This window comes from Biomphalaria glabrata, chromosome 11, assembly GCF_947242115.1.
Source record: "Biomphalaria glabrata chromosome 11, xgBioGlab47.1, whole genome shotgun sequence".
Classification (NCBI taxonomy): domain Eukaryota; kingdom Metazoa; phylum Mollusca; class Gastropoda; family Planorbidae; genus Biomphalaria; species Biomphalaria glabrata.
The window spans coordinates 14,616,614-14,643,263 of NC_074721.1; the positions used below are offsets into that span (position 1 = coordinate 14,616,614).

Genomic DNA, 26,650 nt, shown 5'->3' on the forward strand with positions numbered 1-26,650 from the left:
TTTACTGAGACCCGTTGGTATGACCACCGACCTATTCTGCCCATCTGTCCAGTCAATGGTGAATCCAGGGGAGGTGCGGTAGGGCGATAGCCTCTCTTATCCCCCTCCCCCATCTGGCGATAGGGATACGTTAGTGTTTAGAAAAAAAATCACCCTTACCCCATCCCTATTAAAAGGTGACCACACGTCTTTGGACTGTCTGTCACGCTTTTCATAAAATGTCCGGGCGGGACAGCCAATGTCTCGCTTTCATCAATAAGTCGATCAATGTCACGCTTTTATTTTAAAATCTTTCTTAATAATTTTACTTCAAAGTACCGTCTTGAGACGTTTCCTCCTTGATCTTTATTTCATGTTCGCTGCCTCGCAGACTCCTGTGTTCGGAGCATCAGTAGTGCTTTTACTTGCATCCTGCTGTCCTCTTTTCAGAAACTGACGTCAGCACGTTTTCTTTTGACTTCTGGAGTGTTGTCGTTCCGCATGTTTCTCGCTAATTCTATGAAAGGGTAAAAAATTTCGGCAACAAAAAGAACATAGAAGTTTATAGGAACCCACAAGCAGAGCCCCCGGTAATGAAGAAGGCAAGAAAAATCAACAACCGCAGTGGAATGCGATGCTAGAAATGTCGATCACCGTTTACTATTGCACATGCGGATTAAACCCAACATCTGGGTGCAGATCGTAGTTTTCAGTTTGGAGCTCCAAGTAAGGTACTTCTCCAACATTTAAATATTTGTTTGATAATTCATTCTCAGCCGCTAAAGGTAGGTTACTTTAGCCTATCACACGGTTTTCCATAATAACAGTTTTCAATCAATGGACTACACTTTAATATTGCTTAGAAATGTAGGACCCAAAATACACATGTGCAAGAACCAAATGTGAAGCGATCGTTACTAAAGGTTTGAAGAGTTTGGACCCTATAATATAAAATTAACAAAGTACAGAAGCGTGGTAGTGATACCCAGTTTTTCATAGTGCTCACAGATGCTTCGAGCCCACAATAAAATGAAATTGTTTCCCCTTATGATACCATATTCTTTGTGCCCTTCGTAAGCAAATTTGTCGATTTAGAATTTAGCACCATTTCGGGCTATGGAAAGAAAAAGTGGTTAGATCTGCCTTCGGTGGAGGACTATTTAAATTATATATCCTGCTTTGAAATCATATTTCTTTTCTCAAAATAAGTGTCCTAGTATGGTCCTACCATAATCAAAAACTTCATAGAAAACCCATGTGCTGAATTGTGGCTGCATTGTGTACAACATTGTGACAAATTTAAATTACATGCAGAAGTTCTGTTTATTGAGGGACAAAGTGTCTGCGCTGTGCTCTTGAAGTATCTTCCGACATTGACGAATTGGTACAGAAATGCTCGGAAAGAAGCATGAAATTTTGAAAAGGTTCCTCTTCAAAGAAGTATGCATGCGACTTAATTACTAGATTTACTTTGGATGGCGAGGGTTGGCTAGAAAAAGTGATGTAGCAGAGACAATAGTTAGCTTTTTACAAAAAATGTGCCGAGTGTGTCAGGGAGAGCAGCAGCTATTCAACAGGTTAACGCTTTTAGATGGATCGTACAGAAAGACGGTCTATCTTGGGAAAAGTTTTAGAAAGCCTGCAATTGTTTAAATTATTGTGTATGTACATTGTGGAGTATTGTAATAAAGTCTAAGTTGTTGAAAACAATATTTCTTGAAAAAATCTAAGTCTGTTCTTTTTACGTCTCATGATTGACATGTGCCCCTCTTTCACTCCCCAAATATCTGGTCACCTTAATACCTTCCCACTAAAACGTTCTTTCTCCGCCCTTTTATCCGGTGATTATTTTACAGTAATTTTCGTAAACAGGCAAAAACAATTTGAAATATTTATTTGAAAAGCAGGAAGACTCAAATGCTCCAGAATTATGTCATCTTAAAATATTGTAAAACTGAATAGTTGGAAATAACACGATTAAACCACCATTCCAGTCGGCTGGGAATAGGCGCGGACTAATAAAATGAAATTGTATGTTTAGCACGGAGCTGACCAAATCGTATTAGATAGATTTACAAAATGGCTGCGCTCACCAACAAAGTGTTGAGGTCACAAGTGATATTTTGGGTAAGCTAAAATAGTAAATTATTTCATATTCAGTTTAACAAGAGCTACATCTAGTTCTGTGAGATATTCATTAGCATATTCGAGAATAGTCTCTCTAGTGAATAATATGTTGCTAGATTTAGATCTAGTCTAGATTTGTACATCTAAATCTAGTCTAAGAAGTAGTAAGTCTACTCAGACTACACTAGTCTACACACACAGTGACACAGTGAGTAACTAACACTAACTGACTAACTCACTAACACTTGTCTCTCTTGACTAGTCTTGACTGACTTGACTACATTCTTGTCACTCTTGACTCTACAGTTACAGACTTAGAGTACTTAGTTCTGACTACACTGAGACGAGAGAGTGACTGACTGACACTACACTTCATTCATCATTCTGAGCCTGAGTATTGAGTTAATTGAGTATACAGTTAAAGTCCAGTCTCAAAAAATGACTCAAACTCAAACTACTTGTTACGGTCGTAGCGCAGCATGGTGTGCATGAATAATGGTGCAAATTTGTGTAATGAATGGAAGGGATGTTTAATAGGGGAAGCCGGGAGAAATTGACAGGAAGAGAAATGAAATGTTCGTATTTACATAACTTGTTGTAATATTAAAGCAGACCTGCCTACCGTTACGCAAAATGCGTATTCGTTACGCAAAATCTCCCAAAAATGACCGTCAGTACGCAAATACGCATTTAACCCGTCGCGTTACGCATTTCGTATCCTTTTTTTTTTTCTCCCTCTCTTGACTAGCTTACAAGCGGTCACCCCCGTCACGGAGGTCACGGTAAGCCGTCCTGTTTGGGGGGGGGGCAGAAAAGGTGGGGGAACACATTGTGTCCAGATCTATACGTTGATTGGTTCTTAAAAGCATTTAGATTTAGTCTAGAAATGAAGAACGCGAGAGTGAGGGAGTGGCGGGTTGGTACCATGTTGGTACCATCAGTTAGCTGATACGCCAACGTGACTTTTTTTTTTTTTTTTTTTTGTAAGTTCATTAGTAGAAATTAATTATGTTGAATCCCTGATTCCCGTATTCATTTGTATAGAGTATAGAAAAAGAAATCGAAATGCTATCGATTCAAAACACATTGAGTGAGATTGTAGATATCTAATCTAGATCTAGATCTGGATTCTAGATCAAGAATCTAGATATAACTTGTTATACAGGAATTTGAGGAATAGATCTAGCTAGAGTGGGCTAGAGTCTAGCTAGTCATTACGTTATGTCATGATTCTCTACATTACTCTACCTCTACAATCTAGATCTAGATCCAATTTAGTTATAAATAGTATGATTTAGATTGACTAGATTTAGATCGATAACATATACTACCATCTAGTCAAGATCTAGACTAGATTCTTAGTCTTAGTATAGAATAGATCAAGGATGAAGGTAGGCCTACGAAAGTTTGGAGTAGACCTACGTTTGTAGCGGATCCACGGCATCCCATTGGTAATACTCTTGAGCCCAGATCTAGAGTAGATTATATTCATTATATAGACATAGATCTAGTCTAGATATCATCTCTATTGTCGTATTGATCTATATTTAGATTGTAGATCTAATCATGACATTTAGATCTAATATTATATATATATATATATATATATATATATATATGACAAAATAGTGGATAGCGTAAGTGCTACGAATTCTGGTGCCAAAATACGCATTTTGACCATCAGCGTTACGCATTTGGACTTTTTTTGGTAGGCAGGTCTGTTAAAGTATTTATAGAGTAGTGATATATTTATAGAGTAGAGTGACTCTACTCTTACTGAAACTGAAAGTCTTAGTACTGTTACTCTTACTCTTTACTTTAGTCAGTTTAGTAACACTTTAGTTACTCTGTATAGTAAAACAGTCTTAGAGTCTAGTAATTAGTAAAGTAATTTCCGTCTTTTGAACACCCCCTATTTTCTGACATTAACGAACACCCCACAATCTTTGTTAAAATGAGCCTCTATTTTGTCAAATTTTGATAGCTATGACGAAACTAGTCTATTGTTTGTATTTACGGTCCATTTCTTTATAGCTCAGACACACATTTAGTTTCGGTTACTCTAAAAACAAGGGTTTTACAAAGGTTCAAAGAGCACTGGTAGGACGATGACATTTTTTTTCTTCTAGGACTGAAGGAGGGTAGGTCTTGGGTAAAGGAGATTTTTTTAGAAAATTTAGGTACCAACTAAACGAGACCTATCTAAAATTCTTCTAAATAGGTCCTAAAACACATACATGTCATAATCTTTGTGTAAATAGGGGGTGTTCACTAATATTCATTTATTATTATCATTGGCATTAATGAACGCTAGATCTACATTTTTTAAAACTTTTTTATTACTAGATCTATATTGCCTTTCATCACTAATGCTCTACAAATGTAAAAAAGAAAACGTAGAGGGAGGGACAAATATATCTATTTTTATAGACAAATGGATGAGTTTATAGATGTTTGTAGTTTTTTCCTAGGACTAACCTTTACAGAGCTATAAAAATTCATACGTAAAAATTGCAGCAGCAGGACTTAACGTGTTCATTAGACAGAAATGATTATAAATAGTATGATAATTTTAAATACTCTACTAGACAGCCTAGTTAGTAGTTAACTGTCTCTAAGTCTAGATCTAGTAAGTCAGTCTCTAGACAGTCTAGACTAGGTCACTAGAGACAGTAGAGTCTTTAGATCTTGAGTCAAATTGAGAATGTCACTTTCTAAACCCTAACTGGACTGTTACTAAAACTGTGATTACTGTGTATGTGTGCTGTACAGACTACATGAGTACATTCACGTTACAGTGTATTTAGTCAGTATAGACTATTCTCTATTCTAATTTATACTAATTACTGTATTAGACTAGAGTCATTAGTAGTGACAAAGTATGTAAGTCGTGACAGAGTGAGACTAGTGAGAGTGATGAGTCTAGTTTTGTAAGCTTAGTAGGTATACTCGGTATAGTATATTATACTATATAGTTAGACTCTTAGTTACTATTTTATTAACTCTAGTAGTGTCTCTAGATCTAGTTAGTACTAGTTTGTAGTTAATCTAACTAGAGTCTAGTAGTAGATCTACTATCATCTAGGACTGTTTCTTCTAGTCTAGTCTCTAGATCTTGATCTTCTTGTTGTTACTCTACTCTAGTAACTACTTTTAGTAATGTAGTCTTTGTCTTTATAGTTTTAGAGATTTGATTAGACATTAGTCTAATTTTTTAGTCTTGTACTTACTATTTTATACATGGATTAATTAGTGTACAACACTATATATATATAGATCTAGATGCCTGGAATTTTTTTATAAAAAAATTTTCTTTTTATTTCAAGAGTTCAGTACGACCTGTGTTGGCTAGTCAGAAATTAGACATTGGTGGTGTAGATGGCAGACAGCCTTCTAGAGGTTTTCCAACATCCAAACATTGGTTGATAAAATGGCGATTGCTAAGAAGCAAAAAAGTTTTACAAGTGAGTAAACAGAAATTTGAGTTTACTAAAGTCTTATTTTTATGTAAATACTAGATCTATGACCTTAGAAATTATAATTTCTAAAAAACAGTCTGATCCAAATAAGTGTCAGACATTTTAATACTAGTAAAATGTTTCCCTCATTTGCCCCATTTCTTTGTTATGTGAATCAGTATGAATTTCTTCAAGTATCTCTTTGTGATATCAGCATTGCTGTGTTATGGTCAAAGACAAAGAAGTGGAAATGTGAAGAGAATGTGCTACACACCAAAATGTAATCAGTAGGGAAAATGCTTGTAGAAAAAGAAAGGAACAGAAAAGCTGTACAGTAGTTATATTAGCTGTTGATAATTCCTGTATTAGGTGCTGTCTCGAATATCAGGTCACTGTATTCGAATATCAGATGACACTGAATTTCACAAGAAGTTTGGGAGATTCATGGAGGTAGATGCTTGAAAAATATATGTTGTTACGTTTACTTACAGGACTGAATGTTATTTTTTAAAACAAAATATGTTGTTTTCTTTCTTACTGTGCAGCTGATTTGCATAATATAGCAAAAAAAAAAAAAGAATTAGCATTAGATGAACTAGAGGCTGTGGTATGAAATTTAATTTTTAGGATTATAGCTTCTGGTCCTAAATGTTAGACACATCTAAATTTCATGACATAAAAGGCTTAGAGCTAAGAAAATTTTGTCTTGTCTTTTAAGGAAGAATACAATGTATGATAATTTCATTGCATCATATTTAAAAATTTTGTTCATCAAGATTGAGTTGCCGAAATTTGTGGAACTCAAAAGTGAAAAAAAGAATCGGGAGGATAAAACTCCAGATGAACTTCGAATGGAAATGAAAAAAGAAGGGAGACTTCCACCAAGAACTTTTCAAGAACTTCCCCTGAATATTTCTTGCACACGTAAGTTTAAGTTAACAGGAATAATATAAATAGTATGATAACCCACTTTTAGCATTCAAAACATATTTGTAAGGTTCCCCTGAATATTTCTTATGCACGTAAGTTTAAGTTAACAGGGATAATATGAGTAGAGTGATAACCCACTTTTAGCATTCAAAACATATTTGTAAGGAACAAATACACTGAACCAATAGATGACAAAAGAACATGATTTTAACAAATTAGCTGATGTAATATTCTATTTTGACCCAGCCTCAATGGGCACCCGAGTGGAAACACTTATTAGGGGAGATGTCCAGGCCAATAGAATAGCAAAATAACACTCCCATTGGAGGGTGCTTTAGAACTTTGTTCATTGCACTGGTTAAGGATTGTAAGAGAGCCCCAACAACCTTTTCTCAAGTCGTCATTCTATAACAGACACCCATGTGTCTACTGTGGTACATTGAAGGAAAATGGGTAAGGTTCCCCAGTACATTCAGCCTTGTGTCTTCAAGAGAGTCTTTGAACACAAGGCTCTGAAAATGTATTTGCCTCTCAGACTATAAATGGTTAGGCACTGCTATTTTAGGGCAACATTTTTCTACCATATCTCAAGTGTAACACAGGCTTTATCAAAATTAAAATGGGATCAAATTTATCTATCATCATGCTGCAATGCTACAAAATAAATTTAAAAAAAAACTCTGAACATGAACTATTTTTTGTTGTTTTTTTTTGTTTGAGATCTTGTGAAATGATTTAACTAAATTTTTTACTTAAATTTATTAACCTATAAATCAAAGTCTTTATCCATTCTTTAAAAGTAGGTAATTATTTTGATGCATAGCCTCAATCATGTCATGCTAATTGTTTAGGTTCCGTCATGGAGCCCTTCAAGCCTCCAGAAGGGGATGGCAAACACTCATCTCTGCTATCATCAGTAAGTAGATTGTTTTACTCATGCATATAACAGACCTGCCTACCGTTATGCAAAATGCGTATTCGTTACGCAAAATCTCCCAAAAATGACCGTCAGTACGCAAATACGCATTTAACCTGTTGCGTTACGCATTTCGTATCTTTTCCCCCCTCTCTTGACTAGCTTACGAGCGGTCACAGAGGTCACGCTAAGCCGTCTTGTTGGGGGGGGATAAACAGAAAAGGTGGGGAACACATTGTGTCCAGATCTATACGTTGATTGGTTCTTAAAAGCAATTAGATTTAGTCAAGAAATGAAGAACACGAGAGTGAGGGAGTGACGGGTTGGTACCATGTTGGTACCGTCAGTTAGCTGATACACCAACGTGACTTTTTTTTTTTTTTTTTTGTAAGTTCATTAGTAGAAATTAATTATGTTGAATCCCTGATTCCCGTATTCATTTGTATAGAAAAAAATATTGAAGTGCTATCGATTCAAAACACATTGAGTGACATTGTAGATATCTAGTCTAGATCTAGAATCTAGATAACTTGTTATACAGAAATAGATCTAGCAAGTCATTATGTTATGTCATGATTCTCTACATTAGTAATTACTCTACAATCTAGATCCAATTTAGTTGTAGATCTAGTATGATTTAGATCATTTTAGATTGACTAGATTCTAGATCTAGATGGATAACATCTACTACCATCTAGTCTAGATCTAGACTAGATTCTTAGTATAGAATAGATCAAGGATGAAGGTAGGCCTATGAAAGTTTGGAGTAGACCTACGTTTGTAGCGGATCCACGGCATCGGTAACACTCTTGAGCCCAGATTTAGATTAGATTATATTTATTATATAGACATAGATCCAGATCTAGTCTAGATATCATTTCTATTGTCGTATTGATCTAGATTGTAGATCTAATCATGACATCTAGATCTAATATTATATATATATATATATATATATGACAAAATAGTGGATCGCGCAAGTGTTACGCATTCTGGTGCCAAAATACGCATTTTGACCATCAGCGTTACGAATTTGGACTTTTTTTGGTAGGCAGGTCTGATATAAGTATGTGTATATATTAGTTTGCTCATATGTTAATGTTTTATTCTGTCTAAATTCTTCTTCTATTACTGGCTATGCTTGATTCTGTGTATATATTACAAACCCTCTCTTTATCAGCTAAAAAAAAAAGTATCAAATATAATGTTGATTATTTACACACACACACAAAATTGACACTTAGATGCAGGCTTGTGTGTTCTTTACTTTTTGCATAGATGAAGATGTAGTGTAGAACAAATACAAAACTGAGTTTTAATTAGAATTAAAAAAAAAAAAGAGGGTCCATACTGGTCTGGAGTTTCTTTTTTAAATTCACCTTCACCTTTCCCTTAGTCAGTTGAACTGTTAGGGAACTACACAAGACCGACTTCCTCCATCCCTCTCTGTCTTTTGCCTTGACAAGAACCTCTTTTTTTGGCAGGCCTGTCTATTCTTTTAAGTTAAGTAATTTGTCTGATAATTTTCTCAAAGATAATATATACGTGTGTGTGTTTGTTTGCATGTGTTTGTGTTTTAATTGAAAATGCAAGGTTAAAGTCTCTTGGTGTGCATTTTAGCACTCAAATAAGATTAATTTATAATGAAAGAAAGAAAAAAAATATAACTAAAAAAAAATTATTGAATTTATAAATTTAAAAACAAATTTGATTAAAAATGTTTATTGTCATTATAAATGAATTTCTTTATTACATGTAGTTTGGATTTTAAACAATTTGTATTGCCATTTATTGTCCTGGACAATCAGTTATGAAAGAAAATAAAGGAATTGATTACAATAAAACTTGTAAAGCATAAGAAATCTTTAAAAGTTGAGCTCTGACAGTATCTAGATCTATTCATTTGAAGCATTTTTTTTTCTAAGAAATTTTTTCATTGTTTTATTTAAATTCACTTTTTTTTTTTGTTTCAGCATCTCTCAGACACTGTATCTCGTATGTTAAAAGGTCCAAAATCACTCAATCATATAAGAAAGTTGAAAAAATTTGAAAACTTTAATGAATCAGAATTTGCACTAGAGGCTCAGAATATTGTCATTGAAGCTCAGATGCTGCTGCAAGAGTTAGTTTTGTTTCATTTCCATGTATAGTATTCTTAAATAAAATTAAAATATAGAATCACCCGAGAAATGAATATTTTTTAAAAGTTTTTTTATATTCTAAAGGTATTTAAAGTATAGATCTATATTTTTTTTATTTAGACATATTGTTCTAATATTTTAAAGTTGTTTATTTATTTATTAGTTTTATATCTTAAATTTTAATAATTTTTTCAAATGTGTATTTTTTAAGAATTTTTTTATTCTGAGTTACCCTTCTTTGCTTAGGGTATTTAAGGATTTTTCAAACCATAAATAAGAACTCTAGGGTTAATAAGATAAAGTCTAATCTTGATCTGTTTTCTCTTTTTTTTTCTCTTTTGTTTTTAGTATTTTCAAGAATCAGGAGAGGTTGCATGAATTAGTCACAGAAAAGGCATTTCCGGTTAGTTCTTATGTTTACACAATTTTTTATCAGTCAACCTGACTTACTTAATGTTAATCCTGTTGTACCCCCAGGGAACCTAGGACCACAACTACACCTTTCACATGTCTATTTTCATCTGCTCCCATATCATTTTTCCAATATCCTCTGCTTTGATGATGTTTTTTTTCCCAGAATTTCTCAAAACATCACTCACGTACATTTTTTTAGGGAACTTTTTTTTTCTTTCGTAAACCTCATTTTCTGATCTTGTGAGAATAAATTAATGTAACTTGCAGCAATATTGATTAGAACTTGACTATGCAGTTAGCAGAAACAAAATGTGCATTCTTTCCCCTTACAGTATGGGTATGACTGAAATAGATTACAAAGTACTTCAAAAAAGAAGATGATTGGATGAATAGTTCTCAAAATGAATAATACTTATACAAAGCTTGACATTGTGGAAAGTAGTTTCTCATTTCCTTTTTTTTTATACAAAAATGTTTAATAAGAGAAATGAGTGACCATGGCAGAACTTTGTAATAGCTATTTAACACCAAAGAGAACCCCAGAAACCATTTTTACTATGTTGATGTGTTCAATTGAAAGTAGTCAATGATATACTACTGATCAATGGGATTTCATTACTAAACAGTTATATATACTATATTCCAGGAAATGGTGCATGGCCTAGAATATAAAACAATGGTCTGGTCATTGGTTGAAACAGTGGAACCTCCAAAAGTTGTTCATGTGCGCACAGAGACCATGATCACAGACGACAATGTTTTCTCCCAAGTCACTGTACGCTTGCACACCAAACAGGTAATTTTATTTGACATTGATTGTTTTTAAAAATGGAACTCTTTTTATTCTAAATCCCTATTTAAAAAAAACAGTTTACAAAGACAGTTTGTGTGGAAACACAAAGTCTAAATCAGCCCCCGAAGTGGCCCACCCAGGGCGGTAAAAAAGCAATAACAATAAATCTGAGTGATTAGAGCTATATATATAGTTTTCTAGTTTAGGTATTCTAGATCATACAAATCATTAATTGCTTTTGTGTGTGTGTGTTTTAAATATAATGTCAAAACTTTCCTTAATCAATTTTTAAAAATCGAAACATTAAGTCAGCTTTTTAACTTTAAACTTGCAAAACAAATAGAAAATAAACTAGTAATGTGTTCATTGAAATTGTTGTTTTCTCAAGAATTTCTTTTACTTTGGATTTTTAAAATTTTTTTTTTTACAGATTTTAGCTATTTATGATCGATTTGGTCGACTAATGTACGGGGACCCAATTTTACCTAAGTCAGTTGTGGAATATGTAATTATGGAAAAATGGATATCTGACACATATGGCAGGTGGCGTATTCATGGAAAGATCTTGCCTGATTCTGCGACACCTCGAGACAATCTTATCAAGACTTACAAGGTCCCTAAGTTCTCTCCCCTGCCACCAGCAGAAATCAATAAAGAAACCACTAAGGAAACAAAAGTTGATAAAGTGGACACGCCAGAGTTGGCAACAGCATAATGGCATTTTTATGTAATGTGTGTGGTTTGAAAGAATAAAAGACTAAACCATTATAGCTGAACTGGAAAGAAAGTTACATATGAATGTTTTACGAAGAAAGGAATTAGCTATACCGGTAAATCTAGTATGACTGGTTACTTGAATGTGATGTTGCTATCACAGTACCCAATTGCTGTCAACTAAATGGAAATGATATCAGATCCTGGGACAAACACTACTATCCAACTATAAAAACATAAAGTTATTATGTCATGGTCTGTACATTGGAAATTTGGAAATAAATAAAATATTTGATAAATTTTATGTAAATAAACCTTAGTTTAAAGATTAAAATCAAGTAACATTATTTTAAAACATAAAAATCCTAAAGGTAGATAATGTAAAGTTTACTCATCTTTGTGGTCATCAGTATTTAGAGTGATATTCGATTACAAAACTATCAAGCATCTAAGTTTTGTGTTTTCTAGGATTTTTATTTCTTGATGGCTGGACCCAAAGACATCATACAGACCCAGCTCAGGCTGATTTCTAATTTTAAATCTGCTCCTTGTATCTGGTTTCTTGACATATTATACCTGTACTATATTTCATTGAACTTGAGCATCAGATGTAAACCAATCTTTCTTGCCTTAATTACAGAGTTGGGGTTGTACATTGTTTTTATTTGGTTTGTACAGGTTTTTATTAATAATAATAGTAATAAATATTTCATTCACCATTAATTGTATCTTCTATTCACTATTTTTATTATGCAGCTACCTTTAATCCTTTAAAAAACAAATATGCTTGAATGCCTACGTGTGCTATGTTAGATAATGAAGAATTGTATTGGCCTCAGGCAGTTCACTTGACAAACGTTTCATTGCATACATGATTGATAATGTCAATGAAATAAGAAAAACTATAGAAAGAGTATTGAAAGATAATGAATAGCCTTGAGAAAAATGAAGTCCCCCCTCAAATTGTTGAACTACAACTGCAAAGATGATGTCAAGTCATTTTTATTACTAGTCAAAAGTTGATTCAATTACCACTGCACACACTAACACACAAACACTTTATTATTGGTCAAAAGTTGATTCAATTACCACTGCACACACACAAACACTTTATTATTAGTCAAAGGTTGACTCCATCACCACTGCATGCACACAATTAGTTCTTATCAGGGTACAAATAATTTATTTATACTATTTCCTTAACCAAGCCACCTAGCGTTATTGAATTTTTTTAAAGTCATCTATTATAGTGCCAGAGTCTGCAACCCTTCTGGCGCGCCAGCCCACCGAAGCTGTGCACTTGAAACCATTGACCAAATGGAAGTATTTTTTCCAGAAGCCAAGAATGAGACTTTTGTGTTGTTTTTATTGTTTTTTGCCAAACCTCTTGCCCGAAGATTCCCTCCCCTCTAAACCAGATGATCATCTATTAGGGTCACTGAGCCCGAAAGACGGGAGGTTCGGACACAAAGGATATCGTACTCCTACAATGTATTGAGCCACTCACCGTTAGCATGTTTTCAACACAGACATCCACAGAGTGCGTGAGGAACGGCGTAGCGGAAGGGATAGGGACTCACAAGCCCTTTTTTAATTCTTTTCAAACAGCTGCAATGCATTGTGTACTTCAGTGGGTACCGGGGAAATAAAATACCCACCTTGGGCCAAATCAAACCTGCTGCCTTGCAGGAAGTGGAGGGATACACAAAGGCTATGGGACCATATATCCGAAAATAAAGGCAACTATCCAGAGAGCTGAAAATGGCAGCGCATACCCCCCCCCCAACCCCCCATGGTTATGCGCAGAGTTAATAACCCAGTCAAAAAAAAATATTGTTAAGAAAGCTGATACAGATTTGAAAAACCAGACTGATCACAACGGAAAACGACTTATGTTTGGAAATGGACATGACTTTTGTTTTACGACATGGAACATGCTAAGCTTTTCTAGAACAGGAGCGCTAGCCAACTCATTGAAGTGCTGAAGAAATATAAGATACCTCTTGTAGCACTACACGAAATCAGATGGAAAGACTCTGACATTCTCAGAACTAAGGAATACACACTATTTTATTGTGGTTGCAGTACCAACAACTTAGGCAGAGGATTCGCTGTTAAAAAGGAAATAGTAGGCAATGTTATCGAATTTAAACCTATAAATGATAGACTAGTCCTACCACGTGTAAGAGGGAAATTCTTCAACATAACATTTATAAACGCTCACGCCCCTACTGAAGATGCAGAAGATACACTAAAGAAACCCTCTACAATGGATAGGAAAGAATTTATGATGAGGTACCAAAGCATGACATCAAAATAAGAAAGAAAACATCAGACAGCGATACAATGGTCAAGAAGAAAGGCCACACAAGTTGTTAGAAAGAACAAAACGGGAATGGGAAAAGCTAAGATCACTCACATTGAAGACTTAGCAAGAGAGGGAGATGTGCGAGGAATGTACATGAAAAGAGTGGATTTCAAACCAGATGACACGTGTGAACAGAGATAGTGAGCTCATTACAGAAAACAGCAGGGCAATTGAGGGATTGGGCTGAATAATTTGAGGAGTTCCTAAATTCAATCGATGATGGAGACAATGGAGAATATGGACTGACCCAGAGAGGACCTTATCCCTTAGTGAACTGCCCCCAACACATTAGAAATAATAAGAACGATGAAGAACAACAAAGCACCAGGAGAGGACACATTACAGAAGACTTAGACTTAGGTCCTCCCGCGCCGTTCGGCGCATTGGGCGGCAAGATGTCTCCACAAAGATCTGTCATTGGCAATGTCTGAAGCCTCCTCCCACCTGGTGTCCACTGTTCTGAGATCCTCCTTGGAGGTGTGGCGCCAAGTAATACGAGGACGTCCCTGTTTGCGCTTTCCTCGTATTGGCCTCCATGTCATCGCAACTCTTGGTATAGGCTACATAGTTGATTTTGTCGTAGAACATGTCCCGCAAACCTCATGCGACGCTCTGTCACAACCTCACTAAGTGTTCGACTCCCAGTTCGGCATAGGATTTCCTTGTTTGATACCCGATCTATGTAACTGACTCCCAAAATCCGTCTCAGCCATTTTTGTTGAGCCACATTTAGTTTATTCTCAATTTTGACAGATGACTTCCATGTCTCACATGCCTATGTTGCTGTTGGGATGACGATTGTGTTGAGAAGGTGTATTTTTGTCTCGAGTCCAATGGCTTGGCTTGTCCAAATGGGATAGGGAATACCCTACAAACTGACAAGACTTATACATATGACATTAACAACTCAAAAAGTAAAGTCATAATAGAAGGAGAACATTCGCGGGAATTTAAATGAGGACTAAGACAAGGAGACTCACTTTCGTACATGCTTTTCAATCTGACTAGAAAAATAATATTAAGGGGTATACAAACACAATTAATGATTTCTTCAGAAGAGAAAACATAGGTCCCCAACCAACAGGAACAATTTAACCTACTGTCATTGCTAGAGCTTTCACACAACTGGAAGAAGAATCTCGTTCTAATGACAAGAGAGAGTCAAGCAGAAGAACAATATATTGAAATAAATAACCACAAGTTTGAAAACGTAGAAACGTTTACATATTTAGGAAGCATGAATGATACATTCCAACAACGACACAATACCAGAAGTAAAGGAACGACTAGCGGCAGGCAACAAAGCTTTCTACAACACACAGCACACTTAAAAGCAAACTTATAGGCCTAGCTATTTAAGAAAACAAAGAAAACAAATTACAAAATCATGGCATCATCTGACCTGGGCGCTGACAAAAAAAAAACAGAAAATCTGCTAAGGTGCCATACATGAGGAAATCGCACCAAACAAAAAAATATATCAGCTATATGATGACCCCTCCAAGTGACTGAAATAAAAGGAACAGATTACGTTTTATCAGTTCACCTCGATAGTGTCGGTGGAGAACAGAAGGGCAGAGATTGTTCACTGGGCTAGGCGACCCTGCAAATGCAGACCACGAATAAGGTGGCTTGATGACGTCTACGGGCAGATATCTACAACAGCTTAAAGTCCGGGCATTGAGACGTGAAGCACAAGCTAGAATATGATCAATGGAGAGATGTGCTTATAAGCAGGCCAGGGCCCTCCATGGGCTGTAGCGCCACTGGAATGGATTTAAGGCTCAGTAGGCTAGGCTACCATAGTATTACACCCCAAAACTATAGTATCTCTCATGCATTCCTAAAAAATCATTCAAACGAACGAGACTTGGTCACCTGGAACTTATATAATTAAGGTGCAAATCTCGCTTTATCCAATAGACATATAGGCCTATATAGTGGCTATAGGGCCTATACAGTGCTTTTTATTTTGCAAAAAAATTGGTGCCAGTAGCCTACTCAGTGATGGATTGCCTATTTTTTTTAACTACTAGTAAATTAATAATAAACGTTAAAACATTGAAAAAGGTGCCGGTACGCCGTACGGTGCGTTCCATCACATTTATTTATTTATTTTATGTTGATTACGGTTTATTACGGTACATTGTTCAAAAAGAAACTCTTGAACGTAATATCGTTGTCGTCACAACCGGCGTGATTTCAACGAGTCTCAGAAATCAACCTTCCATACCTCTTCGACTGTTAGGAGCGTGTTAGCCAAAAATATAATCCCAGTATATTAACAACAGGTACACACATTTATGTAATAAGTAAACAATTATTGCTGTAAGTAACTATACTCTCTTAGGAACACGATAATTTTTAATGTATACGTTTAAATGATTTTTTAACCTTCATTTTTTTTCATTGAATTAATTCGCTTTTCAATGGTATGGTGGCTTCTTAAAAAATGCTTTCGACGCACTGGTGACCCAATTTCGATACAAATAATACAGATCTAGATTTACTAAAAGTAACATCTATATTATATAAATATATAAGATAAGATCAAGATCTCTTGAATAGATCAAATGTAAATGGAAGTCATAATCTATTTCCGAGGCCTCTGATGATTTGTTGACAATTCCAGTTCACAATTCCAATTCACAGTGACAACACAATTCCAATTCACTAGGTCTAGGACTCTAGCCTACTCTTAACTCTATCCTAAAGGTAGACAGTGACAGTCCCATCCTACATCCTTGCGACCCTGGCTGAAGGATGATTTTAGTATTATTAATTATTTTTAGCATCATCAGAGGCTCAGTAAATTTAAGTAATTCCACTTCATTGCTGTCAACTCCTGAGACTCCTCAACACAAAAGGCTCAACCAGTCAACCTCCTACTTCAACCATGCCCATGAAGTTTTCTTTGGTTATGCTTAAAGTGGTTAAAGTCAAAAGTCTACAGTTTAATAATATAAAAAAATACATCTGAAACATGTTTCTCTTTTGTAATTTTGAAATCACTCTTTAGATACTTTTTCAGTTTGCCACATTTTCAATAATTTTACAGGTATATGAGTCAAAAGGCAGAAAAACCACAACTATCAGGCACCCGTCTGAAGACCCGAAAAAGGGGTAAGTTTTACGTAATTTCATAATTTCTAAGGTTGTAGATCTAGTACTTGTAAAATTATTTGTGGAAATGGATATATAATCGCTCTACCTACCTTTGAAATGCTTCCAATTCAATTGCACGTTATAATTAGCCTCTGACTGCCAGATCAACTCCTGGCCTTCATGTGTCGCTCAGTTATTAGGGTTGGCGTAACTGTTAAAACTGACAGGTGAAGGGGCAAAGGTGAGTATCTCATACCTAAATCAGAAAGCTTTGAGCAGAATGGGCTCATTAATCATGGATACCTAAGTAAAGGAATTTGAATCCTTATCTCCTCTGCCTCGTAGCATATCTAAACATGGTCACATGGAAAATGTTTTGGGTTTCAACACTGAGAAAGAATCTTTTAGGCAACTTGTAACACAAGTATAAACTTTGTCACATGTAAATTATGAGTGAGTCTGGTGTGAATGCACACTTTGGTTTCTTATAGTTATAATGTTTTTTGTCTGGTGTAATGCACAAATTGTAAGACAAATTTCCTTACGGATAATAAAGATTATTATTATTATTATTATAAGTTCCTGCACTGGTGACCTCAGACTGCATTGGCTATTACTCAACTATTACTGTTCCTTTGGAACCAACAGCTGCATGGACTAAGCATCCCATCAAAAGCCAATCCCAAAGACTCATCTCATCCTCCGTGAGATGAACTATATTTATGTTACAACTGAAGGAGGCAAATTAATAATGAGTACTTAGACAACTTTACAAAAAGAGCATATAAAATGACACGCACAATACTACCATATTTAAATGAACTTTTTGAACAAAAATGTCTCTGAAAAATCTTTGAAGACTATAACCACCCGCTCCATCATAAATAGGTCAAGTCATTGCGAAGTGGGTGACATCTGTCAATCAAGACTAGAACTGAGCGGTAGAAAAACTAGTTAATTCTTAACTTGGTTAGACTATATCAACACCAATTGTTGACCAGAAAACATGAAAAGGATCAAGATGTCAGTGTGTCATGGATGCAAGATCGCCAGCTATAGCTGGCATGCCGGCAAAATCAGAGTAAAAAAAAAAGTTTGCTGGCAAAAGGCAGTTACATTTCTTAAGTTACAGTGCTTGTGCTTTTTTCCTAAGTTTTACTTTTTATCAAAAATGTAAACTAAAGTTAGAAACAAATCCGTAAGGCCAAGGCCTAAGACGCCTAAGTTAGTTAGTAGATCTAATTATATAAGTTTGATCCGTCGACATAAAAACTTATCTTCTTTAAAAGTCTAGAGATCTAGATCTATTTCTACATTTTAAAATGATTTTAGAAGTACCCTAAAAAGGTTAAATTACTGTAATCCGTATCATTGCCATACGAATAATGATGCTGTCTGACGCAAAACGGGGCACCGTTGCTTGCATCCATGCAGTGTGTAGTCGCTCACTGAACTCTTTATGTCGTGTCTTTTATTTATGTGAATGTTTCTGTTGTGTTGTTTTTATATGAGAGAAGAGTCCTTGTAATCACAAAAAATTTCCATAAGAATCAATAAAGCAGTCTAAGTCTTAATTAGAAACAAACCATTTTGTTTACTCTGTGATATCATAAGTGTCCCATTTAACACAAATATTATTTTTCAGATGAAAAAGAAAAATACGATCCAACCGCATTTCGAGATTCCATCATTGCAGGGCTAAGTGAATGTGGGGGAGATTTAGATCAAGTGTCTCGCTATCTGGACAGAGAAGGATCCAAGTTAAATTACAGAAGATATGCAGAAGTCCTCTTTGATATATTATTTGCTGGAGGGATTCTTGGTAATATTCATTAACTATTACATTTTAGATTTTTTTTTATTACTAAAATTTATTAATGTTAACAAGTATTAATATCATAATTTCAGCCCCTGGAGGATTTATAGTTGAGAGTGTTGATTCTGGCAAGCCAGTCAGGTCAGATATTTGTGTGTTCAGGTGGGATGGAGAGCTGGACAAACTTCGTAACTTCTACTCTGTACGTTGTTTTTTTAAAATGATTTTTAAGTTGTGCTAAAAAAAAAATTTTAACTTAATTTCCTTTGAGGTGGGGGTTTTCATATTGTTTGTACATATATATTCATATTTTGTCTCAAAACTTTGTTTATTTTGCTGTGAAAGTGTTTACTAAATTTAATTTTTTAAAACTTTGTGATGAATAGGTGTTTTACAAACTCATCCGAAGGTACAAGTATCTGGAAAAAGCATTTGAGGATGACTTGAAAAAGGTAAATTTTATGTGGATAGCTGTATCATTTGTACCAGGAATTTCTTTTTGAATTAGCAAAGGGTTTTTGTGTTGATACTAATAGCTCTTTTTATTTGTTTTTTTTTTACTAGATCCTGATGTTCCAGAAAGGCTTTTCAGCTGATGAAAGAGAGAAACTGGCTAAGATCACTGGTATTATTTTGGCCAATGGTCTTTGTACACCTAGCATCTTGCTGAGTTTGTTTGAAGACCATCTTGTCAAAGAAGGTTAGTTATAAATTGATTATTAATGAAATAGGATCCAATTTTTTTAAAATTTAAAATCTTAAGAATTCTGGGAGTTACACATTTCTATTGTGCAACTATTGTTTTATTTTAAACATTGTTAAGCTCTTCCGCATTATGTCATGCAGATAAGTCAAATGGAGGTGACACTCAAATAACAAAATCAAATAACATTGAATGAAAGGCCAACAATACAAAACAAAGATAATAGCAGACATGCATACCCCCAAGACCCAGAATGTGGAACACTCAGGTTGAAAATGGGGAATGTTGGGCCTCAATGTGGAACATAAACGCGTTTATGTTTGTCAGCCATACTGTACGCAGTATAAATAAAACTTCAATTATATTACTTTAATAACAATACTAGTTTGCTTCTTATAAATTAGATGTAGATGTTTGAAATTAATAGTTCTAACTCCTAGATGATGAATTCTAAAAAAAAAATGTATTCTAATGACCTAGACTCAAATGTTACTATTTTTATTTGTTACTACTAGATCTAAATCTAATGACTAGATCTAGATTATTTTAGATCTACTTTATTATCTATCATTTACTAGGGCTCTACTCTAGTCACTCTAGAAGTTGTCTCTAGTTCTAGATCTAAAATAATTTAAGAGTCTACTAGTCTAGGACTTGACCTACATCTAATAAGTCCTCTAAGTCTAAGAATACAGATTATAATAATTAAATCTATATTATAGATCTAAATATTTGTCTAGATCTATGGACTTATTGAGAACTAAATTTATTACATAATGATACATAGAAATCTAGAGATCTATCACCTTCTAAGTCTATTTCTATAGATTAGTGTAGATAGATGATTAGATCTAGATTCAGTATCATCTAGTTATCTAGATACTAATTTAGACTATGTAAATTGTAAAGTAGATAAATAGTAAAATAGCCTTACTGTGTCTAAGATAAAATTTATTACATTTAGGTCTGTATCTAGATTTTTAATAAATAACGTATTTTTTATAAAAATCTAGATATCTATATACTTAGAAACCTAAGAAACCAGTTTAGTGTTACTTTTAGAATAGATCTACTAACAGTAACACTATCTTAACTATCTAGACATTCTAGATCTAGACTAGACTAGTTACTTTTTTTTAGATATCTATATACTTAGAAACCTAAGAAACCAGTTTAGTGTTACTTTTAGAATAGATTTACTAACAGTAACACTATCTTAACTATCTACACATTCTAGATCTAGACTAGACTAGTTACTAGTAGAGTCATTGTCGGGAAAAGAAAAAGATTTAAATGGAACATTTGGCTTATTAGCACTTACTAGATTCTAAGAATAGAGCTAGTAATAGTATCTAGAGCCTAGAGTACTAGATCTATGTCTATGTCTAGTTAAACCATATCTTCGTAAATTTAGGACACACCAGGTCGGGAGGAGATGAAATGTAAACAATAAAAACAGACCTATATATATATATATATAAATATTTTATTTTGCATTCAGTATTTTCATTTCACACTAATCAATAAATAATGAAAAATTGGCGATTTTTTGTGTGTGTTGGAATTCAGACTTGGTGGAACAAAAAATCGTGAATGCGGAACATGTGAGCTTTTTAGATGCTTTTGCGGGACGGTTCCGCATAATGCGGGACGGTAGGCATGTCTGTAATAGTAACGAAAGGAACAGTCAAATCTCTAAATCTCAACTTCAGTTACAAAATCTGACCTTACTCTATGGCAGCCAAAAGTCTTCTATGTTTACTTCCTAAATACTAGTTTTGTTTTTTAATTTGATTAATTAATCTCTTAGTCAAAATTTTCCCTTTTTATGAAGCAAACATCTTTTGCATCTAATTCCTAATCATGTAGCCTTATTTCCAGTTCATCAAATTTGGTGAACAGTAAATATTACTCAGTTTACATGGACTTATAATAATACAAGTATATTTTTTTTTTAAATATATATGGTACAATTTACCTATTTTGCTGAAAAATTCTTAGATTCATGTATGTTAATGATTGGTGGTCTTAAGTACTAATTTTTAATGAGTGTTCCTCGTTCTTAGTCTTGAAAGTAGGGATAAATCTTAGTGGAAAATGAATTAGTTTAGAAGTAAGGTTTTATATTATATATGTGTTGTTTCACTCAAAGTATTTATAGTGGACAGCAGTTAATATCATTGTTCTGAATTTTTACTAAAATAGGAATCTCAGTGGATTTTGCTGCTATTATGTTTTCAACTTGGTTGAAAGAAAAGGACATCAATGCTATTTGTGCTGCTCTAAAGAAGCAGCAGATTGATGCTAGATTGATGGTAAATACTAGTAAATATTTGTACTTATTATAACATTTATTTTTGCTTTTTGTGGTCTTATTCAATACCAGTATGTAAAACAAAGCTAAAGTATAAGAACGTTTGGTGGCAATTTTTTTTTTTCTTGTATTTAGCGAAAAATTATTTCCATGGATCACAAAAAAAAAGTAATTTTTCAATTTACTTACTAAAATAGTAATTAACATTGTTCTTCATAAAATAATATTTTACAAATGTGATGGCATGATCATCAAATGAAAATTTAAATGCAAATTTTCCTTTAGCAACAATGCTGAGTAGGACCAACATGTAACATCACTTGAAGTACAGACATCTAATTTATGTATTGAAATATAATTTATTTGAAAAATCAGTCTTTCATTGTTAGGTCAGATTATTGTTTTTAGATATATACACACACCTCACTACTTCACTTTATGTGTGTACATATTTTATCTAAAATAAGCTAAAACACATTTAATGTGTTGAGATGTGTATGCTATATTATTTGCCCTCAATAATCTCATACAATAATAATTAGGGCTTTCAGCACCTAGAAAACTATATGAATCTTTCTTAAGACCTTATTAAAGGTTTTGTTGCAGCTTACCATGGGCACGTAATCTCATTTAGAATTCTCACATTTTAGTGATATTTAAAAAATTTTTTTTTTACAGGAAATGTTTCCCCCTAATAAGCGTAACCAGGAAAATTTTGCTTCATTCTTTCGGGAACGTGGCCTTGGGGCAATTGCAGATATGCAGACTGCTCAGATGGCTTCGAAAGCAAAGAAAGAAGCCCAGAAAAACCTGGCAGATATGATTAAAGATGAAAGCTCTATTCCTGATGTATGTTTTTTTTTTTTTTTATGTACTTTACCTAAAATCATTTTGTAATCAAAGCTACATTTTGTCAACTTAATGTTCTGTGTTTTAAAAATGGGAATGTATATGCTCATTTCAGATGACAGAATATGTCACAGATTTGTTGGAAAAACAAGGCATGTCTGAAACAGAGGTCACAATATCGGTAAGTTTATGCCTATTTCTTCAAACCTTATTAAATTAGTCACTTAAGTTACTATAGATCAGTCATTTTAAAATCCTTTCTTACTTGATTATTTAGACCTATTGCTATATAATAGGGTTGATTTGTAATATCTTTGCTCACTGAAAGATGGTTAGGCAATACTGCAATAACTTAAGGATAAAGGTTAGGCAATACTGCAATAACTAAAGGATAAAGGTGATTAGGCAATGCTGCAATTACTGAATGATGTCCACTTTTCCTCCATAGATTTGGAATTCAGTTATGGCTGCTGTTGAGTGGAACAAAAAAGAAGACCTTGTTGCTGAGCAGGCTCTGAAACATCTACGACAGTACTGCCCACTTCTTAAAGTAACAGCCCGCTCTGCTAAGTCTGAGTTGGCTTTGATGCTTAAAGTCCAGGAATTCTGCTATGAAAATATGAATTTCTTAAAATCCTTCCAAAAAATCATCACTTTACTTTATAAAGGTTAGTGAACGTGTTGTCTTCATCATGAAATTAGATTAATTCATTCATTCTTTATAAAGTAAAACCACTAAAGTGAGTAGTCTCAATGGGAAGTCTTTTTAGGTTTGAATTTTTTGTGTATCATGTTCAGTTATGATGAGGTATACATATAATAAGACTATATTTTTATCTAATTAGTAATTTCTAGGTATGGGGAAACTTTTTTCATTGGCTTCACTAATAGTAATAAGTATCCTAACACACAAAAAAAACGGTTTATGGGCGCAATAAAAATGTGTAATTTCTAGTAGCTTTAATATTCCTTTTTTTTTTCAGATGATGTTATCAGTGAAGATGTCATTCTGAAGTGGTACAAGGACAGCCATAGCTCAAAGGGCAAGAGTGTCTTCCTAGAACAGATGAGCAAATTTGTCGAATGGTTGCAGAATGCAGAAGAAGGTATTGTTACACTTTTTTCTTACGTGAATTGTGTTTATGGCACATCTTTGTCTAAGAAACTTAGTGATCTAAGACCTTATGCTTTTCAAAATAATTACCGGTTTTTACCAAGGTGTTTATAAATTCAATCTGTGACAAACGCTACAATTTTTTATTTCTTAGATTATTAGACATTTTTCGGGTGTTAGAATTTTTTTTAAAGAGCTAATTCTGTTTGTATCAATTTAATGGGACATGTTAGGTAGGACACCATCTTTTATTTCAAGGGACAATTATTTTGTCATATGTGCATTGTTGTTCTATTTATTATCAGTATTGATTCCTTATTTGACTATTGTGATGGAGTGCATGCTGTAAATGCAAGAATTTATTTCTGCAGCTCAGACTGCTCTTCCCCTAACCCTGGTTGGGAAACTTGCTTAAAGAAGATATGGGTGTATCAATTTTTAATGTAGGTAAGGGGTGTCACAAGGAAAGAGTCTAAATATGCTAAGTTGATGATTCCTTGTGTTCCTCAAAGAGCCCAGGGCTCCATGGACCAATGGTTTGGTACAGGCTTCCCATTGAGCTCAGACAAACAACATGCACAAAACTTGTGTTTTGAGTCTTCATGTTTGTTAACAATGCTTGATAAATGAAACTTGAATTATTATTCTGCTCATTATTTCCAAGAAAGAATGTCAATTATATTTATCTTCATTTTTCTTCTCCTAGAATCTGATGAAGAAGAAGGTGATGAAGATTAAAGATTTATTGGATTGATGAGCTCTACTAGAATATGGCTATCTTGGCCAGAGTTGAAATCTGTTTTGCACTTCACAGTACTTTGTGTAGTACCAACCACAAAGCACTTCATATTCTATATTGTTTTCTGAACAATCAAATTGGCTTGTCATTGATTTTGGTGAAATATAAAATTTAGAAATAATTTTAAAAATGTACTCTTCATAATTTGGTTACTTGCAGCATTTACTTTTTATTTTTTTTTTTACCTATGTAGCTTTAATAGTCAAAGAGGTTGTCATTCCAGATGTACATGATTTTTTGAACGTTAGTCATTGTTAGTTATCGCTGTACACATTAATCATGGTTTATCTCAAGAACTATTCTAGTTTTTACCTTCATTGTATTGATGTGAATATGTCCAACTGACTGTTGTTAACCCCCCCCCTCCCCCCTGGAACTGAGGGAAGTGAGTTATTCCATCTTACACCTTCAAGGGTGACATTCAGCTCATTACACAGCAAGTTCTCTCTCCCCTGTCACGGTTAAATCACTTGAAAATCAATAGGAAAAAGTGTTCTCACTGTAAATGTTTTTTGTTTCAACTTGAGTTACTAGCTAGACCATGTGTATTCTTTTTTGAATGCAGGATTTATTTTTTTCTAAGTGACTGTTTGTTAGCTGCATAGTTTGTATGGCCTGGCAATGTAAATATGTCTGATATCAGTCCTATAGCACACCTATCTTGGTGTGTGCCCTAGAATGCATGCAGGTGTGAGTCTGTTTAAATACAGTTCTTCACTTTTTGCCTTACTCCATAGAGGTCATTGATGAAAATGTGGTGGTGGAAGGTTGTCTTTTTTTTCAATTCAAAATCAATGTATGAGCCATCAATCAGTGCTTGTAAAATTACTCACCTCATTTAAATACAATTTTACTTAAGAAATATTTCCCAACTATTGACAGTGATTTTAAACCTTTTCTGTATCTGTAAATAAAACATGCAATCTTTCTATGTGTTGATTTTATTATTTCACTATCTAATTTTTTATTGTTATTTAGATAGAAATATACAACTTAGTCAACAGAATAACTAGCATTGACTGCCTAGTTGTGCAGTATGCACGCTGGACTTATACCTTGACCACTGTCATCCTGCAGGAAGTTGGGACTAGAAAGTAAATTATCTTCAACTCTGGAAAGAACATCCGACATTTGTCATGCCTGGGTTGACACCTAGTCCTGGAATTTCTTCATCTGGGTATTAAATCAGAACTTTTGGTTGACTTAAGTCTAGAATGGCAATGTCTTGGATTCTGAAGACTAAAATGTAACTAAACACATTTACTCGAGTTTTTGGTATATTTTGAACGTTATAGCTTTGTATAAATCTACCACTTCTTAACTTAGACATTAACTGGAACCCCCCACCCCAAAAAAAAAAAATTCTTTCACAAGTCAAGTTGCTTGCAAACTCAAAAACCAACTATGCTATTTCGAAATACGCTCCTATTGTATTGGTCTTGTTAGCTTAGAAAGCATATGATTAATTATTTAAATATTGTGTTTCATAACAGAATTAGTGACGCAGCCAGACAAATGACGTTGTAGGATAGGGGTATACAAAAAGATATGGTTTGGGCTTGAAGCATGGTAAATGGACTAGAAAATATCGACGGTGATGAAGACAGGACCGATAATCCCATTTTGTAAATTAACATCGTTGAAGTCTCCACAGGTCTTGATCTTATTCCTTGAATGTGTGCCAGTGTCGTAATCTTGTGAGATCAAGACAAGGGCATTAAACAGACACAATCAATTAGTTATACCTCTAAAACAGTTATTACAAGACAGCACAGTGTGCTCTTCCCTCCCCCCCCCCCCTTCTTTTACATGATAATTGCCACAATAGTCGTTTTGTTTCCTGCATTTCTTTTTACAGTATCCTAGTTCTCGAGATTCGTCAATGCCTTGTGTAAATGGTTAATGCCAAATCAAGTAAGTTCTCGTATGCTTCACTACTGCTTTGCGATCAAATTGTTCAAAGGTACGGTATAGGAAGTTGAAGGCACCCTTAGGTACAAACAACGTCTTCAGTTTAAGTTAACATCAAATCACCAACGTGCATTGAGTAGCCTACTACGTACATTAGCTCCACAAGGCTGTGCATTTTCTCCGGTATTGTACACTCTTT

The 26,650-nt window shown here is 34.3% G+C and overlaps 2 protein-coding genes across 3 annotated transcripts; both read left to right on the plus strand.

Annotated features, from left to right (window-relative positions):
• Positions 1-1,953: 1,953 nt before the first annotated feature.
• LOC106054829 (probable 39S ribosomal protein L45, mitochondrial) lies at positions 1,954-12,195 on the plus strand. The gene is made up of 8 exons (XM_056004518.1): positions 1,954-2,106; positions 5,433-5,570; positions 6,341-6,488; positions 7,346-7,410; positions 9,384-9,532; positions 9,900-9,954; positions 10,612-10,761; positions 11,189-12,195. Exons 1-8 carry the CDS (start codon positions 2,059-2,061, stop codon positions 11,471-11,473), a joined length of 1,038 nt encoding a protein of 345 aa, XP_055860493.1. The 5' UTR covers positions 1,954-2,058; the 3' UTR covers positions 11,474-12,195.
• A 3,803-nt stretch (positions 12,196-15,998) lies between these two features.
• LOC129921680 (eIF5-mimic protein 2-like) lies at positions 15,999-25,467 on the plus strand. 2 transcript variants are annotated; one of them, XM_056004047.1, is made up of 12 exons: positions 15,999-16,131; positions 16,899-16,963; positions 18,591-18,767; positions 18,854-18,963; positions 19,148-19,213; positions 19,326-19,461; positions 21,670-21,779; positions 22,457-22,627; positions 22,743-22,808; positions 23,076-23,295; positions 23,611-23,733; positions 24,448-25,467. In XM_056004047.1, exons 2-12 carry the CDS (start codon positions 16,903-16,905, stop codon positions 24,477-24,479), a joined length of 1,272 nt encoding a protein of 423 aa, XP_055860022.1. In that variant the 5' UTR covers positions 15,999-16,131; positions 16,899-16,902; the 3' UTR covers positions 24,480-25,467. The 2 variants fall into 2 exon arrangements, with proteins under 2 accessions (XP_055860022.1, XP_055860024.1); XM_056004049.1 differs by having other exon boundaries at positions 16,045-16,168.
• Positions 25,468-26,650: the final 1,183 nt, after the last annotated feature.